Here is a 20,000-nt window from a genome sequence, read left to right as displayed (position 1 = left end):
AAGCAAAGCTCCAAGTCCCAATCGCTCTGCTCTGAACCTCCTTTATCTCAAACTATAACGTCGGAACTAACTTCAAGTGTTTCGTCCCAAGAAGATGTCAAATCAAAAGAAGACACCACTAGTACCTCGGAATGGGACGCGGTGATGGATGATTCCAAATATATTGCAGAACCCACACAACAGGTTAAATCTGAATCGGATGAATGCCCCATGTCCCATGGGCAAAGCTGTCCGAATATCGACAAGAGCGCTGCACAATCCAATAAGAACGGTAAAATGAGACATGTTGCATGGAAAACTGACGAACATTTGGCATCAACTCAGAGTTCTTGCAATCTCACTGTCAATAAGAATGTCAATAATGAAAATGACGACAATGATAGTTACAATGACGATACCGTCGAACCCTGGTTAAGAGCTGTTATCAAGAAAATGCCATCCAAATCTCGTATGAGACTATATTCATTACTAGACATCAAATTTGATCTACCGACATGCGAAATGACGCCTTTGCCAAATAGCCAGAAGGCAATATTTCACCTAAAATATAGGACAAAATTCAGCCCATTCAGTTTAATATTGTCAACAACCAGTAACCCAGAATCAAAAATACAAAAAAGCAACAAAGCAAGAACATCCGAAATTAAAACCAAAATCGATTTGCCCAACACGGCCCAAGAAAATCATAAACACATCTTTGAGTCCGAGATTTTGTTAACTGATGAAGATGTTATCTTGAATCACACGCTCGAGAAAGAAGATAACAATGGAAACAATAAAGAAGACTACAACTATGTTAGTCCACCAAAACCATTTCAAAACCATTCACGTAAATGCCTCACACAAATCAACGTTCAAAGCCTTTCTACTCCACACAAATCATTCTTAAATAATGCTCGATACCCAAACAACACAGACGACAAGAATAGATCGAAACCAACATATTACAATCATCCTATTAATTCTAAAGCATTGGATAATGATAGGACAACTTTCCCTCGTCGTGCAAATCTTGTTCATAATTTCGGCAGCAGACGCGATCCGTTCAGCACTTGTTTCAAATCTGGCATCTTGAAGGGTCACGATGAAATTTCGAGTCAGAAGAAAATTGGCTGGGATAAGATAAGGGCACAAAATATAAAAAATGCGTTAACACCCATAAACGCGCATGTCTCCAATTTAAATCATGGCAATGAAGGAATGGCATTTAACTATGTCAATCTATCACAACATTTAAACAACCAATCGATTTTAAAAGCTAGTATTGAAAATGGGCCCAAAAAATCTGCTTTGATAAATTGGGGACCAAATTTTAAAACAAAAAGTTGTTTCGAGGACAACTTAAGCCGACGGACAGAGGATCAAGTTGTGAAGAAAAAAGCCATACGTTTTAACATTGGTTTACCAGGCAGGATGATAGACGATGGCCATGTGGAAAATACAAATCGTAAAAATGAAGCAACGCTTTGCAAGGCTATGACAGAATGTCAATCATTGACAGAGAGTACAACAAAAGAGAGCAATTCAAAAGGTCTTAAAGAAAGAATAATCAAATTTGAAAACGACTTAATTTCTGAAAACACGTATAATGAAAAATCAACATTACTGGAAAGCGATTGTCCCATTGAAGAATCATTTGATCTCGATAAAAAGAGTCGTTCAGAGGAAAGGAGTACTTCCATAGACACTGAATCAAAGGCCTATCTAAAACACTCATTAGGGAGAGGGAGAGATTCGAAGCTTACTATAGAAGAGAGTGATTCGAAGTCTAATGTAAGTAAGAGCAATTTGGCGAATATTGCAATCAAGATCGATCCGAAGCTTATATTAGGAGAGAGCAATTCAAACCACACTGTTGGAAAGAGCCATTCAAAGCATAATGGTGAAACAAGCGATTCAAAGTACACTGCAAGAGAGAGCAGTTCAAACTACACTGTTAGAAAGAGCAATTCAAAGCATAGTGGTGAAACAAGCGATTCAAAGTACACTATTGGAGAGAGCAGTTCAAACACCACTGTTATAAAGAGCAATTCAAAGCATGTTGATGAAAAGAGCGATTCAAAGCACACTGTTGGAGAGAGCACTTCACAACATAATGGTGAAAAAATCGATTCAAAGGCCACTGTAAGAGGGAGTAATTCACACCAAACTGTTGGAAAGAGCAGTTTGGAACACCCTACAATTATGAGCGATTCAAAATACACTGTTGAAAAGAGCAATTCGAAGTACACTATCGGAATGAGCGATTCAAAGTACACTGTAGGAATGAGCGATTCGAGGTACACTTTGAGCGGAAGCAACTCAAACCAATCTGTTGGAAAGAGCAGTCTAAAGCACACTGTTAGAATGAGCAATTCAAAATGCACTTTTAGAGAGAGAGATTCAATGTACACTGTTGTAAGAAGCATTTCAAAGCACACTACTGGAAAGAGCGATTTGAAGGACACTGTTAGAATAAGCGATTCGAAATACACTGACAAGAACGTCGATTTGAAATACACTGTTGGCAAGAGCGACGATTTGAAGTACGCTGCTGGAAAGAGCGACGATTTGAAGTACACTGTTGGAAAAAGCGATGATTTGAAGTACACTGCTGGAAAAAGCGACGATTTGAAGTACACTGCTGGAAAGAGCGACGATTTGAAGATTACTGTTGGAAAGAGCGATGATTTGAAGTACACTGTTGGAGAGAGCGACGATTTGAAGTACACTGTTGGAAAGAGCGACGATTTGAAGTACACTGCTGGAAAGAGAGACGATTTGAAGTACACTGCTGGAAAGAGCGACGATTTGAAGTACACTGCTGGAAAGAGCGACGATTTGAAGTACACTGCTGGAAAGAACGACGATTTGAAATACACTGTTGGCAAGAGCGACGATTTGAAGTACGCTGCTGGAGAGAGCGACGATTTGAAGTACACTGTTGGAAAGAGCGATGATTTGAAGTACACTGCTGGAAATAGTAACGATTTTAAGAACACTGCTGGAAAGAGCAATTTAAATTACACCATAGGAGAGAGCAATTCAAAACATACTGTTAGAAAGAGCAGTATGAAGCACACGGTTAAAATGAGCGATTCAAAATACCCTTTTACAAAAAGGGATTCAAAATACACTGACCTTTTGGGCAATTCAAAGCACACTATTGGAAAGAGTGATTCGCAGTACACTGTAGGCAAAAGCGATTCAAAATATACTGTTGGGAAGAGCGACCCACATTACAATGCCGGAAAGAGGGATTCTAAGTTTGCTGTTGAAATGAGCGACTCAAAGTATACTGTTGGAAAGAGTGATTCCAAATACAATCTTGAAAAAAGCGATTCAAAGCTAACTGCAGGAGAGCGCAATTCAAAATATACTGCTGGAGAGAGCGATTCAAAGTACATTGTTGGAAAGAGCGATTCAAAGGACACTGTTGGAAAAATCAATTCAAAGAACCGTATTGGAAAAGGCGATTCGAAACATAATTTAAGAATGAGCAATTCAAAACATAATGTAAGAAAAAGTAATTCACAATGGACAGGAGAGAGCAGTTCTGAGCTCACTGTTGATAAGAGCAATCGGAAATATATTCTGGAATATAATATTTCTGAGTACATTGCGAGACAGTGTGAGTTAAAACATAGATATGAAAAGAGCGATGATTTGGATCTCTCAACAGGAAAAAGCAGTACCACCAAAATATCTCAAAATACTGAAAAGGCCATGGAAAATCGCAAAGCCATTGGTGAAAAGAATGGAACTGTGCTTTCGTGCAAATGTAATATCAAACAGCAAACCGTCGGAAAGAGTTGTTTGAAATCGTCTGATGAAACAGGGAAATTTTGTAGACACATTGTTCCAGTAAATTCGCCACTTGGTTTTGCTAATGAGACGTCTGATGTAGTTAGCTATGAAATGAACGAGGAAAGCTTTTTTCTCGTTGATAACGAACCATTAATGGTTGCATTTAATAAGGCAAAGCGAGAATTTGAATATAAATCTGGGAAAAATATATTTGTTGAAGATCATACTAAAGAAAACATGAATTTAAAACATGTAAGTTTAAAACATGTTGAAAGGGCGAAGGGTATCTTCGAAGATGAGGAGATATTTAAAGACGGCGATGGAACGCATCACGGAGTTGGCTCGATTGCAGAGACAAAATCGGTGTTGTCAGAAGTTATTTATGAAATGGAGACTTCTGCTGTTACTGCCACAGTAGATAATGGTGATAATGATGATAATGGTTATGACGGTGACGATGATGCTATTGACAACGACGAAGACGATGGTCAGAATTGTGCTGATGGTTGTGGCGGCGGGGACTGTAACAAAGAGAACGAAAATCATTGCTTGGATACCGATAAAACACATCCTCAAAATACTGATAAGGTCGTCGAAAAACGCACAGCCATTGGTGAAAAGGACGGAACTGTCCTTTTGCGCAAATGTAATTTCAAACGTTTAGCAAGAGAAACTCTAATAATCCGTCGTCAAGGAGAACGTACAAGGATTGCAGAAGGAACGCAGTCGAGTTCTACCGGCTTGTGCTCTGATTGTAACAGTGAAAAGATGGTCGATGATGCTCTCACAATCAAGAAGAGAGTAAATGATAATACAGATGCCATCAGCTTTGGTTGTAGTTTTGGTGATACAGATGGTAGTAATGGTTTATGTTGTAGTGGTGGTTGTGTTGATGGTGTTGTTGCCGTTGTAGCTCATGGTGGTAGTGTTGTTGCTGATGGTGGTAGTGGTAGTGGTGGCGGTGGTATTGAAAGTGGTGGCGTCAACAGTAGTAGTAGTACTGTTATTGTTATTGATGGTGGTGGTGGTATTGATGGTGGGATTAGCGGGAGTGGTGCTGCTGGTGGCGGTGGTATTGAAAGTGGTGGCGTCAACAGTAGTAGTAGTACTGTTATTGTTATTGATGGTGGTGGTGGTATTGATGGTGGGATTAGCGGGAGTGGTGGCTATGGGGCTAATGTGGGAGGAGGTGGTAGTGGAGTTGGTGGTAGTGGGGCAGGTGGTAGTGGGTGTAACGGTGGTGGTGGTGGAGGAGGTGGTGGCGGTGGTAGCGGTAGTGACAGTGATTCAACATCTCCCATGTCGAAAAGGACACTGAAGCCTGCTTTCCATATTTCCCTGATCCAAGAGAACCACAGAACCTACCTAATTCCGGACGTTTACGATTTCGTTGCTATGTCCTACACAGTGATGAAAGAAATAGACCAGGTGAGTAGGCGCATTGTACCATGCATGCACGGCCAAAGCACTTTTTTACTTATTCATCCAGAAAACGCGTGCTTAATATTATGATTTATTCTGCCTTGGCCGTGATAGTAATGTTTACAAGCCTTTAGATAGGACGCTGGTCGATCGAAAAGCAGAGTAAAATCTAATAGACTGACATAAAGTCATAAAGGCATGAAAAACCTTCGATAAAGCCAATATCGGCCCCATTGCTTGCGAGTCGGTCGATTGCTACGGAGGAACGCTACTTTTGGAATGGGAGCGATCTATATTCATATTTTCGTCAAACCAGGTCATCAATCACATGATTTGTTGCTGTCCAACGATTAGATATTTCTTAACAAATGTAAACACGCTGCTTTGTTTACAAATTTTATAAACATATCCATGTGTCAAGCTGAATAAAATGAGCAATCGTGATGTTAAATATTTAAAAAGTTGTGAACACTTTTCACTAGATGGATCATTTTGAGCACATTTTACAATGTGACCAATGACCTTGAGCACATGGAAAGTTAATATAGATCATGCCCATTGAAAGGTGTCAAGATGTCGCGGGGGTGGGGGTGGAGGGGGGTTGTGTGGAGACAAATAAATGTGGTAGCCAGAGACCGTCCCAGATGGAGATCCGTAGTGGATGCCCTAGCTCCAGATGGAGTTAAAAGGAATAATGAATAATATAAAGAACTGAACTAGTGTGTAAGAAAGGTGCCAGACAAAGCAAGAAAGAAAAATACAAGAAAAAACAAACAAACCTTGTCTGTCCCCTTGTGAAGAATATAGGTATTAAAATTGTCCCAACTATCGAGAGCCTTTTTGGTGTAATGGTAACATGTCTGACCGGTAATCAGAAGGTCTGAGGTTCGAGCCCAGTCGAGGTCGACTGATATTTTGAGGATGTTTTTTTTTTCTTTTACTTTTCTTTCTTGCTTTGGATGGCACCTTTCATACACACGTGTTTAGATTTTTATCTTACTTCGGTGCCTGCTCCTTAATTTCTTAATTTGATATTTTCAAGTAGTCAGAATCATTCTCCATTAAAACATGATAAATGGGAGAAATTATAATTTGAAAGAAATTTAGTTTCACCGTTAACTCTTTTCTTACCGACCATTTTCAGTATTTTCCCAAAATGGCAGGCTTACCCAGCAGAAAAAAAATGATTTTTTAAAAAGTCAGACAATCTCTCTATAAAACAACTTTATGTTTTTATTAATTAAACAAAAATCATTGTGATGTACAAAAGTCTGAATATGAAAAAAATGTATATTGTGTTGTAACAAATGTGACGATTTTGCTGTAGGTGGTAAGGTGAGGGTTAAAGGAATATATAAATAATCATTTTTGTGTCTTAGTACCATATAACAATACAATATTAATCACAATTAGAGATCTTTTACTCAGTTACCCATTTCCCCCAGAGTTAATTAAGGCAATGTATAGTCGCTTCCTTGTGTGGCCGTTAACAGCGTTATCTCTGTCGAAAAAACGGTAATATCGCCTAACAGGCATCATATTATTTCATTTTACGTGTTACGTGTTACTGTTAGTCAGGGACCCTTTGTAAAGCGCTCTTTATAAAAACTCAATTTAAAAAAAGTTTTCTTACTTTTTAAATAATCATTTACACTTTTTAAAATTAATGTTTTAATGTTTGCCTCAGACACTGCAGAGTTTTTCAACACTGACGGAGAGTTCCCCATTCTATTCATTTATCAACACCTCACTTGACCCAGGTGTAGATGGAAAAGATCATGGAGTGCAGGCCAGAGGCCCGAGAGTGGAATTCAGACTCACATGGAACCGCGAAATAATCAGGTGAGAGATCAAAAAAAAAATTAAGAGCAAAGATGAGTATATATATATATATATATATATATATATATATATATATATATATATATATATATATATATATATAATTTAAAAAAGAGAAAAAATTACTAAACACGGAACGTTTCGGGCTCAAGACCCTTCTTAAGTCTATATATAATACAGTCAAAATGGTCCGAAATATAACTCACGGAGCCGGAGTTTGTCCCGGTTTGTATAGTGTCAAACGGACAATAGAAATTGCTTACTATCCTTTGGACAAGCTCTAGTCTATCACAAAGTACTATCCGCCAGATTTAACAGACCCAGCTACCCAATCACTGCTGGGTGAACAGGAGGGTTAAAAAAAAAGTCTCGACTGCACCCTGGATCAACCACGGTCACTTTTTAGGCTGAAGAACAACACTTGCGATTCTAGTACATTCTATTTTCAGGTTGAAGAACAAGATCTACGATTCTAGTATTTTCTATTTTTGGCCGAAGAACAACATCTAAGATTTTAGCATATTCATTTTTGGCCGAAGAACAACATCTAAGATTTTAGTATATTCTATTTTTTGGCCGAAGAACAACATCTGCAATTTTAGTATATTCATTTTTGGCCGAAGAACAACATCTGCGATTTTAGTATATTCATTTTTGGCCGAAGAACAACATCTGCGATTTTAGCATATTCATTTTTGGCCGAAGAACAACATCTAAGATTTTAGTATATTCATTTTTGGCCGAAGAACAACATCTAAGATTTTAGTATATTCTATTTTTAGGCCGAAGAACAACATCTACAATTCTAGTATATTCTATTTTTAGGCCGAAGAACAACATCTGCGATTCTAGTATATTCTATTTTTAGGCCGAAGAACAACATCTACAATTCTAGTATATTCTATTTTAGTCCAAAGAACAACATCTGCGATTCTTGCATATTCTATTTTTAGGCTGAAGAACAACATCTACGATTCTAGTATACTCTATTTTTTAGGACAAAGAACACCTACTACAATTCTAGTATATTCTATTATAGGCCAAAGAACAATATCAACGATTCTAGTATATTCTATTATAGGCCGAAGAACAATCTCAACGATTCTAGTATATTCTATTATAGGCCGAAGAACAACATCTACAATTCTAGTATATTCTATTTTTAGGCCGAAGAACAATATCAACGAGTCTAGTATATTCTATTATAGGCCGAAGAACAATATCAACGATTCTAGTCTATTCTATTTTTAGGCAGAAGAACAACATCTACAATTTTAGCATATGTGACCCCGGCCTCAAAACGGTATTAAGTCGGGATGGTTAAGATGTTGAAAATTGAATTTATAGCCAGAAGTATCAGACTTGTGTTGAGTTTGTATGTTTTATTGAGGAGAATGCATACCATATTTTAGGGTGCTAATGCCAACAAGCTATAATTTTGACCAGTTAAACAATATAAATCGGGTTTTGACAATCTGGTTCGTTCCGACATAATACCGTTTTGAGACGATGGGTCACATTCTATTTTTAGGCTGAAGAACAACATCTACGATCACCTGGACGGAATGTTTCAGCTGATGGGTGTCTACACCAAGGAGATGAATCGTCTGTATCGACAATTCTTCAAACCGAGGTCTGCGAAGAAAACTGTCGTCAAATATAAGGATATCCGGTATTTCGTCAAGGCCTTGAAGAGGATTGACTCGCAGGTTGGTGGTTTGAATCTCCCTCTCCCTCCCTCTCTCTCTCTCCCTCTCTCTCTCTCTCTCTCTCTCTTTCTTCCTCACTCTATCTATCTATCTATCTATCTATATATCTATCTATCTATCTATCTATCTATCTATCTATCTATCTATATACCTATCTATCTATCTATCTATCTATCTATCTATCTATCTATCTATCTATCTATCTATCTACCTATCTATCAATATATCTGTCTATCTATCTATCGATCTATCGACCTATCGATCTATCTATCTATGTATGTATGTATCTATCTATCTATCTATCTATCTATCTATCTTTCTTACTATCTATCTATCTATCTATCTATCTATCTATCTATCTATCTATCTATCTATCTATCTATCTATCTATCTATCTATCTATCTATCTATCTATCTATCTATCCATCTATAGGTCTGACCCGCCCATAGTGCGAAAAGCTCATATGTAGACGTCAGAGGTTTGATCCGCCAACCATCGCCATTTATTTGTGATCCCAAATTCAATAGACTTCAACAGTCGTGACGTCACTTCCGTCGTAATGACGCATAGTAACTTAGTAACTGGTTCAAAACTATGGAAACAATAGCGGACGCCCTTATGAAATACTTCTCCGACGAACATAAAAGTGTATCCAGAAGAGTAAAACATTATAAATCTGATCTTATTTTGACTTTTATACATTCTGATCACATGACATGTGAAAAGGTTCTAGCCAGCAAGAAGAGTAAAAAGTACCGATTTCTTTGTTTAGAACCAACCTTCTGGTTGCTGGGCGGACGTGACATCAGACTATCGAATCCTATTGTCAGCGCCAAATTCACACCGATATAATACCGCCTTGAGGCGGTGGGTAACATTTCGAGTATCAGTTTGTTGAAGAGAGTAATTTGAACTCCAAAAGCAACGAGTAGCTTGGTTCTAAACAAAGAGAATCGGAACTTTTTATTCTTCATGCTGGCTAGAACTTTTTCACATCACAAGTCATGTGATCAGAATGTATAAAAGTCAAAACATGATCAGATTTATAATGTTTTTCTCCTCTGGATACACTTTTATGCACGTCGGAGAAATATTTCATAAGGGCGTCCACCATTGATCCGATAGTTTAGATCCAGTTTCTAAGTTACTATACGTTATTACGAGGGAAGTGACGTCACGACTGTTGAAGCCTATTCTAATTTCAAAATTCATTCCCAGATGAAGATTCTGGAGCGTTTGCCGGACAGCCAGCGAGTTGGGATGTTCCTGGTGGACATTTCCATGTACCGTGATTGTCTGAAGAACTTGTCGTCCTGTGATAAAGATGAGGTCCACAAGGATTTCAACCAGGAGATCAACGGACGTGTCCATATGCTGGTTATGGTGAGTTCTAGAATTCGAGCCAGATCTCAAATGGAGTGAGGATGTGGGGAAGGCAGGATATCTCAGTGGATAGGACACTCGCTTTACACCAAGAGGGTGAAGTCGAGATTTAACAGATCAAATTTTGACTCCTTCCCCCCCCCCTCCCCTTTCAGCCATCTGTCCATCAAATAGCGATTGGGTTGCTGAATCTGTTAGATCAAACGGAAAGTACTTTGTAATGGACTAGCATCGTATCCAATGGGTAGCAATCAATTGCCATTATCCGTTTAACGCCATGAAAACCGAGATAAACTCCGGCTCTTTTGGTCTTTTGGGTCTGAAGGAAAGACTTGTTAGTTAAGCCATTGCCATTCCTTAATTTATCAAATTCTTTGACACCTCATCCGATATTGTTTCAAGTTCTTTGATATTATGTTGCTGCACACTGCTGGTGAGGTGACCTGAGTACAACATTACATTTATTGACAGCATTACTGAATCCAAAAATATGAAGAATACAGGGCGAAACATCACAAAATGTCCAGGAATTGAAATTTTTCTGATGCCCCCCTTTAGTGACGTCAGGTGTCAAATGTTTCCCTCAATAAATAGAAGAGTGAAAATAATTACAACTATTAAAGGGTTATGCTTGTAGATTTTCTGTCCGAATAAATTGTAATGTCTCCTAACAGGCTAAACATATCGTCCTACATGTTACGTATTGCTGTTGGCTTGGGGACACCTTGTAAAGCGCTTTGAGCACGTTTGGTGGATATTGCTCTATATAAATGTTCAAGATATCAACGATTCTGGAGTTCGACGTTTGTTTGTTTGTTTCTTTCTAGAGAGTTCTGGACGTGCGCGATGTCCTAGAGAGTCAGCCCTTGGTGACGGATTTGCAGTTCCGACTTCTGTCCTTCATCGACCACGCAGATTTCCTCATGAACGAGATGCAGAAAAAAGATGTTCCCGTAATCGCAGCCATGTATGACCTCATTGACAGGTAAGTGAGGAAATATATATTTATACGACACGGGAATGGTCTGCCGAGGGTCTTCTTTATTTCCGACCAAAACCGAAGATCATAAATCCTAGTTTTAACTCTGGAAAAACTAGTATCTAAAAATTTGGCCAGAAAAATTGTCCTTCAAATATTATATCGATCGATTTAGACGACCCGCATCATTGAAAAAAACCCCAGCAAAAAAAAAATAAAAAATAAACCAACAAAAAAAAAACCACACACACAAAAAAAAACCCTCTCAAACCAAGGACTTTACTTAAGAATTCGCGAAGTCCCAGGTTTAAGAGTTTTTTTGCCAAGATGACGGGTCATTTAGATCAATCGATATTTGAAGGACACGTTTTCTGGGACAGCGTGGCTCAGCCGCACGGTCTTGGCTTGGTACCCGTACCCGAAAGGTACCGAGTTCGACTACCCGCCGGGCTGTGAGGCCTTGAGCAAGTCGCCTAGCCTTAGCTCACTTTGCGGCGCTGCTCTGCGGCTGACGCTTGGGTTATTCCGTTCTTCCCTTGGAATAGACCCTAAAGAAAATGTCCCCTTTTAGGGATGAATAAAGGGAATTTATTTATATATTTATTTAAATCGATTGATATTTGAAGGACGAGTTTTCTGGCCAAATTTTTAAACACGAGTTTTTTCAGAGTACGACAGTTATCTGGTTAAGTCGAGATAGTTTTACTGAAGTTGTGTCAATAGGATTCAATGTCACGTCCGCCCAGCAACCAGCAAATTGGTTCTAAATAAAGAAAATATGTACTTTTTATTCATCATGCTGGCTAGAACTTTTTCAACCGCAGTGCAGCGCCGCAAATTGAGCTAGGGCGAGGTTACTTGCTCAAGGCCACACAGCGGAGCGGCGGGTGATTGAACTTGGTACCTTTCGGGAACGAAGCAAAGCAGACCGTACCACTGAGCCACGCTGCCATCATCATCGCGAAGTCCCAGGTTTGAGAGTTTTTAACCAAGATAAGGATCATTTTAATCGATCGATATTTGAAGGCCAAAATTTTAAATATATGCTTTTTAAACCAGCACTTTACAGTTCTATACACAACACAAATCATAAATTATCCCCTCCCACCCCCCCCCCTACCCCACCCCGCTTCCCATCCCCCACCACAGATACGGCGTTCCACACGAAGAGTCCACGCGAATCGAGTTCGAATCCTGCCATTCTTCCTTCGACGTGGTCAGGGCGTTGCAAGAGGAAATGCGCGAGACGAGGAGGGAAGATGTGGTCAAGATGTTGGAGTACAGCCTAACCAGGGATGAAGCCTGGATCGAGTCTCAGGTAATAAGAGATATTGTGGCGTCATTATCATCATCATCATCATCATCATCATTGTCTGTTCCACCCTGGGTCAAGATATAGGCCACAGACAAACAGTTTCCATCCTTCTCTATCCTGAGCTAACTTTTTTTTTTATCTTGTTCAATGTCTTATCACTTCTCTGTATTTCAGCTTCTTTAATTCTTCTCCATGTTCCTCGTGGCCTTCCCCTTGATCTTCTGCCCTGAGAGTTCCAGTCCAATACTTTCTTTGTTATAGTGGAGTCATTCTTTCTAAGGGTGTTTCCAATCCACCTACATCGTCTTTTTCCTATTTCCTCTCCCACTGGTTTCTGCTGTGTTCTTTTCCATACTTCTTCATTTTTAATTCTATCCATCCATATATTGTGGTGTAGCGATGTAAAAAAAGAGCTTTTATATAGCGCAAAATCCACTAAATGTGCTCAAAGCGCTTTACAAGGGACCCCCTGGCCAACAGCAACATTTAACATTATTTAGGACGGGACATGATGCCTGTTTGGCGGAGTTACAATTTTTTTTCGGATAGAGACAACTCTGTTAACGGCTAGGTACTCCTTTTACACTCGAGTACGGTAAGGGAATGAATGGGAGTAGAGAGCATTCTCCAAGGACTCAACTATGCGCCGAGCGAGGCTCGAACCCAGGACCTTCCGATCTGAAAGTGAGTGTCATACCACTAGACCACATAGCCGCACGTTATGGTGTAGCGATGTACGAGTAGTTATAGCAATTAGAAGGGAAAGGGGGCTTCGGACGTGTCATAATGATTGTCCTCTTCTTCCTCTTTTTCTTCTTCTTCTTTTTCTTTTCTTCTTTTTTTTCTTCTTCTTCTTCCACTATCACTATTATATTATTACTATGGTAGGGATGATGATGATGATGTTATTATTATTATTATTATTATTATTATTATTATTATTATTATTATTATTATTATTATTATTATTATTATTAATAATAATAATAATAATAATAATAATAATAATAATAATAATAATAATAACAACAATAATAATAATAATAATAATAATAATGATAATAATAATAATGATACTAATTACATTATTATTATTATTATTATTATTATTATTATTATTATTATTATTATTATTATTAATTATTATTATTATTATTATCATGATAGGACAATAATAACATTAAAAAAATTTTTCGATTACTCTGAACACTCAGGTTACCAAGGTCATCAGGCCCTTAACCCGGAATCCCAGCCTCCACGATGGAACAACCAGCTGGACCACCATAGAGAGGGTGTTGGGCAGGGCCGAAATGATCACGGTTGATCTCGTAGCCAAGGCCAATTTCGTACGCCGAGTACAGCGATATCTGAGGGTAAGTCATTGTGATCTCAATTATTTCAATCCAACACATTTATTATTTACACATTTAACTCGCTCATTGCCAGCCACTTTCAGGATTTTCCCCAAAACTTCACACCCAACTGACTAACCCAAAAAATAGATTTTTTGTCACTCAAACACAATAGCAGTAAGTTCTTGCGATAGATAATTTCTTTATCAACACATGTTCTACAACACTGTTCATTTTCTTTACATGTTATGACGTACAAGGAAAATTTGAATAAGAAAAATGTTGGATCTATTGTATCGTAACGAATGTGACGATTTTACTAAAGTTGGTAAGGAGAGGGATAACTCTTTCCTTACCAGCCATTTTTAGAATTTCCCCCGAAAATTCACACCGACCCAACACAAAAAAAGACTTTTCCAACTCAAACAAAAAAGTAACAAATGCCTTCTATATAGAATATTGTTCAGCAAAAAGATGTCTACAACACAGTGTTTAGTATTTATAGCTGTAATCAAAGCATTTCTTTAAATGTTGTAATGTACAAGAGAAATCAGAATGAGAAAATTGTCGGTTGCATCGTAACGAATGTGCCAATTTTCCTATGGTTGTAAAAAGATGGTTGAGCCTCATTGAGCAATGGGGCTTTCAAGGCATGTGGCTATGTGATCTTGTGGAATGACACTCGCTTTCGGATCGGAAGGACCTTTCTGGGTTCGAGCCTCGCTCGGCGCATAGTTGAGTCCTTGGAAAAAGGCTCTTTACTCACATTCTCTCACCGTAATCAGGTGTAAAATGAGTATCTGGCCGTTAACAGCTTTGTCTCTGTCGGGAAAATGGAACATCGCCTAACAATGTAAATAGTTTATTTCTAAAGCTATTTAAAGTGAATGTTTCATTCTTTTTCTCGGAAACGACGAATTGTTTTGAAAATTCAATTAGGCAGCTCAGCAATACGCTGCAAAACTACTTTACTCGCTGCGACCACTTCTTAATGTTATCACCAATAAATTGGCTTTCATTGCAGATTGTAATTTAAAGTATTATTCCTCCTTTTAAAACAATTTGGGAAAAATGTGATCTTTTTGTGAAATTGTATATATTATGGTCTTCTTCTTCTTCTTCTTCTTCTTCTTCTTCTTCTTCTTCTTCTTCTTCTTCTTCTTCTTCTTCTTCTTCTTCTTCTTCTTCTTCTTCTTCTTCTTTCTTCTTCTTCTTCTTTCTTCTTCTTCTTCTTCTTCTTCTTCTTCTTCTTCTTCTTTCTTCTCTTCTTCTTCTTCTTCTTCTTCTTCTTCTTCTTCTTCTTTCTTCTTCCTTCTTCTTCTTCTTCTTCTTCTTCTTCTTCTTTTTCTTTCTTCTTCTTCTTCTTCTTCTTCTTCTTCTTCTTCTTCTTCTTCTTCTTCTTCTTTCTTCTTCTTTCTTCTTCTTCTCTTCTTCTTCTTCTTTCTTCTTCTTTCTTCTTCTTCTTCTTCTTCTCTTTCTTCTTCTTCTTCTTCTTCTTCTTTCTTCTTCTTCTTCTTCTCTTCTTCTTCTTCTTCTTCCTTCTTTCTTCTTCTTTCTTCTTCTTCTTCTTCTTCTTCTTCTTCTTTCTTCTTCTTCTTCTTCTTCTTCTTCTTCTTCTTCTTCTTCTTCTTCTTCTTCTTCTTCTTCTTCTTCTTCTTCTTCTTCTCTCTTCTCTTCTTCTTCTTCTTCTCTCTTCTTCTTCTTCTTCTTTCTTCTTCTTCTCTCTCTCTTTCTTCTCTTCTTCTTCTTCTTCTTCTTCTCTTCTTTTCTTCTTCTTCTTCTTCTTCTTCTTCTTCTTCTTCTTCTTCTTCTTCTCCTTACTCCTCCTCCTCCTCTTCCCTCCGCCCTTGCTCTATTTTTTAAGTGTTACTTTTTCAACAGATTCTTACTTGAAATGTTCCGACACTCCTTCCTCACTGCTTGCTAGACTCCTCTGCCGACAGAGGTCTATGGACAGTGTCTAGAATTTCTACCTTTTTACAGTCCCTGATGTCCCTTGGCCAAAACAAAACTGTTTTCACACAGTTTATTTTGTCTATAGACAGTATGCCCTTGGCTGAGAAGCTCTCAACATTGCCATCCGGAAGTATTACAGACCAAAACACAATACTGTGTTTAACCATGAACGTTTATAGTCAGGTTAATACAGTTTGTTGAAAATTACTCATAAACGTGGATGGCAAAAAACAATAACAAAGACCTTGGGTGACGTCAACTTCATTCTATCTATGGAAATGGTTTATCTTCTTCTGTGATAGTTTCTCTACTTGTGCAACGTTGCTGGAGAAAATATTGTACTATACATTGACATGTATTGCTATTATGCAGTGCGGCTATGTGGTCTTGTGGTATGACACTCGCTTTCGGATCGGAAGGTCCTGGGTTCGAGCCTCGCGCTCGGCGCATGGTTGAGTCCTTGGAAAAGGTTCTTTACTCACATTCTCTCACCGTACTCAGGTGTAAAATGAGTACCTGACCGTTAACAGCAGTGTCTTTGTCCGAAAAATTGTAGTATCGCCTAACAGGCGGCATGTCCCGTCCTACATGTTAAATGTTGCTGTTGACAATGGACCCCTTGCAAAGCGCTTTGAGCACATTTTAGTGGATATTGCGCTATATAAAAACTATTTTTTAAAATGCAGTTATCGTTCGTAGACTAGAAAATAAGATACCACCACTCTGAAACCAGAATATCATTTACATAAGGAATGAAATTCAGTCTTCCGGAAGAGTGGTTTTACACTTCCAATGAGATTGGAACCATTTTTTTTTAGGCATCACACTTTTGTTCCCTACTTCCAGAAAACCGAGAATGAATTCACAGAACTGTTCCGGGCTGCCGAAGCTTACACCGATCTGAGGAACTCGTGGCTATTGCTGAAAGACTGGGAAACGAAAGTGTCAGAATGGAAAACGGTAAGTGAGCTTTACAAACACTCCTCAATTGGATTCAGTAATCTGATGTCACGCCGCACGGCAACTTCGGCCATCTTGGTTCTAAACAAAGAAAATCAATACTTTTTATTCTTCAAGCTGGCGAGAACTTTTCATATGTCTTGTGACCAGAATGTGTAAAAGTCAAAACATGATCAGATTTATGTTTTTATCCTCTTTTATGCTCGCCGGAGAAATATTTCATACGGGCGTCCGCCATTGTTCCGATAGTTTAGAGCCAGTGTTGCTAAGTTACTATGCGTCATTAGGAAGGAAGTGATGTTACGACTATTGAATCCTATTGATGCTAGCGTTTAGATAAAACACTCACTTATTTTGCCCACCAAACGAATCATACTAACACATACAATTATGTGCAACTTTTAACGTTTAGTGTCTGTTAGAGGGATTTTGTCAATGATTTTGTGGGTGGGGTCATCTTGACCATCACTTTTGCGGTGACTTATATTTCCCCTGTATCTGTTTTACCTTTTTATGTTGCTCTCTCTCTCTCTCTCTCTCTCTCTCTCTCTCTCTCTCTCTCTCTCTCTCTCTCTTTGTTCTGGCTGGGATCTTTAATTGAGAGGGAGGCAGTCAGATGTACAGTTCCTTTTTTCAGAGTTGATATGGTTTTCCTTGTAATATAATATTACACTTTTTAATATCTGAGTGCATCATTCAAGGCGAGATCCATTGCTTGAACGTAGATGGAACTTTTAGGTAAAGTAACGACAGCTATCTTTTGTTTTGTTGAAGAGTTCAATCTATACTGTCTTGAAAATTCCATTTGTATTATTGTAAATTCAATTAAAATTGTATAAAATACTGTTTCTCACGTTAAAAATTCCAGATGGAGTTTGTCAAGCTTGACGTGAGTCGATTGAATTACTTGGTATTCCAGTATATGGAGGCGTGCCGGATGTTGGCATCCAGACTACCGCCTAATACGGTACTGCAGGTGTTGGAGGATAAGGTTGGTATAAAGTGGTGATTATTGTTTTGGGTTATTTTTGTATAGTGAGGCCACAATTAATTATATGTTTGTGCAAGTTTTCGTAGCTAATGACGTTGAATACAATAATTATGATCATAAAATAGTGGTAGTTGTGGTGGTGGTAGTGGTAGTAGTAGTAGTAGTAGTAGTAGTAGTAGTAGTAGTAGTAGTAGTAGTAGTAGTAGTAGTAGTAGTAGTAGTAGTAGTAGTAGTAGTAGTAGTAGTAGTAGTAGTAGTAGTAGTAGAAGAAGAAGAAGAAGAAGAAGAAGAAGAAGAAGAAGAAGATGCTGCTGCTGCTGCTGCTACTGCTGCTGCTGCTGATGATGATGATGATGATGATGATGATGATGAAGAAGAAGAAGAAGAAGAAGAAGAAGAAGAAGAAGAAGAAGAAGAAGAAGAAGAAGAAGAAGAAGAAGAAGAAGAAGAAGAAGAAGAAGAAGAAGAAGAAGAAGAAGAAGAATAAGTAGTAGTAGTAGTAGTAGTAGTAGTAGTAGTAGTAGTAGTAGTAGTAGCAGTAGCAGTAGCAGTAGCAGTAGTAGTAGTAGTAGTAGTAGTAGAAGAAGAAGAAGAAGAAGAAGAAGAAGAAGAAGAAGAAGAAGAAGAAGAAGAAAAGAAGAAGAACTATAAATCCCACACGTGGCTTAACCCTCTCTTTGTTTTTACCCATTTGGACAACAAAACCTACAGATGGATCTGATGCTGAAGTGGCTCAACTTCATCATCGAATTCCGTTCGTCCGTGATCAAACCCCGCCACTGGGTTCAGATCCAGGAGATGCTAGGGGTGGAATTTGGCGCCAGCCTGCCTCTGACCTTGGGGAATCTCATGTCCATGAGAGTCATCGAGAAGCAGAAGGCCTTGCACATGGTGCTGAACCGTGCACGAGTGGAGAACAACGTGCAAAGCGACTTCGATGAGGTGAGTTTGAGGTAGTCATTATTCAGAGCCATTAGTCAGGCCCGTGGAGCTGGAGTTTATCCCTGTTTCTATAGCGTGAAACGGACAATAGCAATTGCTTGCTGTCCTTTGGATAGAACAATAGTCTATCGCAAAATACTTTCCGCCAGATCTAACAGACCCAGCTAACCATTCACTGCTGGGTAGTCAGGGAATCAGATAAAAATCACGACTGCACCCCGGATCGATTTAGGTCCCCTTGCGTATGAAGCGAGTGTTCTACCAGCTGAGATATCGGAACCCCTTGAGTTGAGGAAGAAGAATAAAATTTACTTGCTATTCGCATATTATGCGTTATGATAAAATTGAGTTTTTATATAGCGCAATATCCACTACACGTACTCAAGGCGCTTTGCACAGACTCCCTAGCCAGCATCAACACAACATGTAGGACCAGACATGACACCTGCTTGGCGATAATACATTTTTTTTTCACACAGACATAACGCTGTTAACTGCCAGATATTCATTTTACACTTGAATACGGTGAGATAATGTGCGTAAAGATCCTTTTCTTATGACTCAATTATGCGCCTCTTAGAGTGAGACTCGAAACAAAGACCTTCCGATCCGAAGGCCAGTGTCATACCACTAGACATTACACTAGACTAAATAGCCACAGAAACTGAGCAATACCAACTTTTTAAGATAAATGAACACCTTCTCACAAAACATACATGCTAAGTCAAAATGATTTCAATAATGTAATGATGACTGATGATGATGATGATGATGATGATGATGATGATAATGCTGATGATGATGATGATGATGATGACGACGACGACGATGAAGACAACGACAACGACGACGACGATGATGATGATGATGAATGATGATGATGATGATGAATGATGATGATGATGATAGATGATGATAATGCTGATGATGACGACGACGACGATGATGATGATGATGATGTTGATGATAAAGATGATGATTAGAATGATGATGATGATGATGATGATAACGACGACGACGACGATGATGATGATGATAATGATAATGATGATGATGATGATGATGATGATGATGATGATGATGATGATGATGATGATGATGATAATGCTGATGAGGAATATGATGGCGATGATGATGATGATGATGATGATGATGATGATGATGATGATGATGATGGTGATGGTGATGATGATGATGGTGAGTATAAAGATAACGTATACAACCCCCCTCCACAGGTTGTACGCCAATGTCATTCCCTAGTCATCCCCATCCAAGCTAAGGAAAGAACACTGGTTCCTGGAGAGTCTGCAGTCAAAACATTCCAAATCGCAGACTCCTTCGAGGTAACTGTGATGGAAACAG

General features: G+C 38.6%; 1 protein-coding gene across 1 annotated transcript in view; it reads left to right on the top strand.

Annotated features, from left to right (window-relative positions):
• LOC144957228 (uncharacterized) overlaps positions 1–20,000 on the top strand; it is a 49,606-nt gene that overhangs the window by 22,761 nt on the left and 6,845 nt on the right. The window contains exons 12-22 of the mRNA XM_078888300.1: positions 1–5,214; positions 6,896–7,050; positions 8,582–8,759; positions 9,979–10,143; positions 10,971–11,128; positions 12,272–12,440; positions 13,652–13,810; positions 16,592–16,705; positions 17,574–17,696; positions 18,408–18,638; positions 19,874–19,981. The exon at positions 1–5,214 is cut by the window's left edge and continues 1,617 nt beyond it. Of these exons, the coding sequence (XP_078744426.1) occupies positions 1–5,214; positions 6,896–7,050; positions 8,582–8,759; positions 9,979–10,143; positions 10,971–11,128; positions 12,272–12,440; positions 13,652–13,810; positions 16,592–16,705; positions 17,574–17,696; positions 18,408–18,638; positions 19,874–19,981 (6,774 nt within the window). The remainder of the gene's footprint in view (positions 5,215–6,895; positions 7,051–8,581; positions 8,760–9,978; positions 10,144–10,970; positions 11,129–12,271; positions 12,441–13,651; positions 13,811–16,591; positions 16,706–17,573; positions 17,697–18,407; positions 18,639–19,873; positions 19,982–20,000) is intronic.

The sequence above is a fragment of the Berghia stephanieae genome, chromosome 11 (genome assembly GCF_034508935.2).
Source record: "Berghia stephanieae isolate SIO BIC M18660-M18661 chromosome 11, UCSD_Bste_1.3, whole genome shotgun sequence".
NCBI lineage: Eukaryota > Metazoa > Mollusca > Gastropoda > Nudibranchia > Aeolidiidae > Berghia > Berghia stephanieae.
The sequence above is the reverse complement of the archived record's forward strand: the minus strand, read 5'-3'. Positions and strand labels throughout refer to the sequence as shown.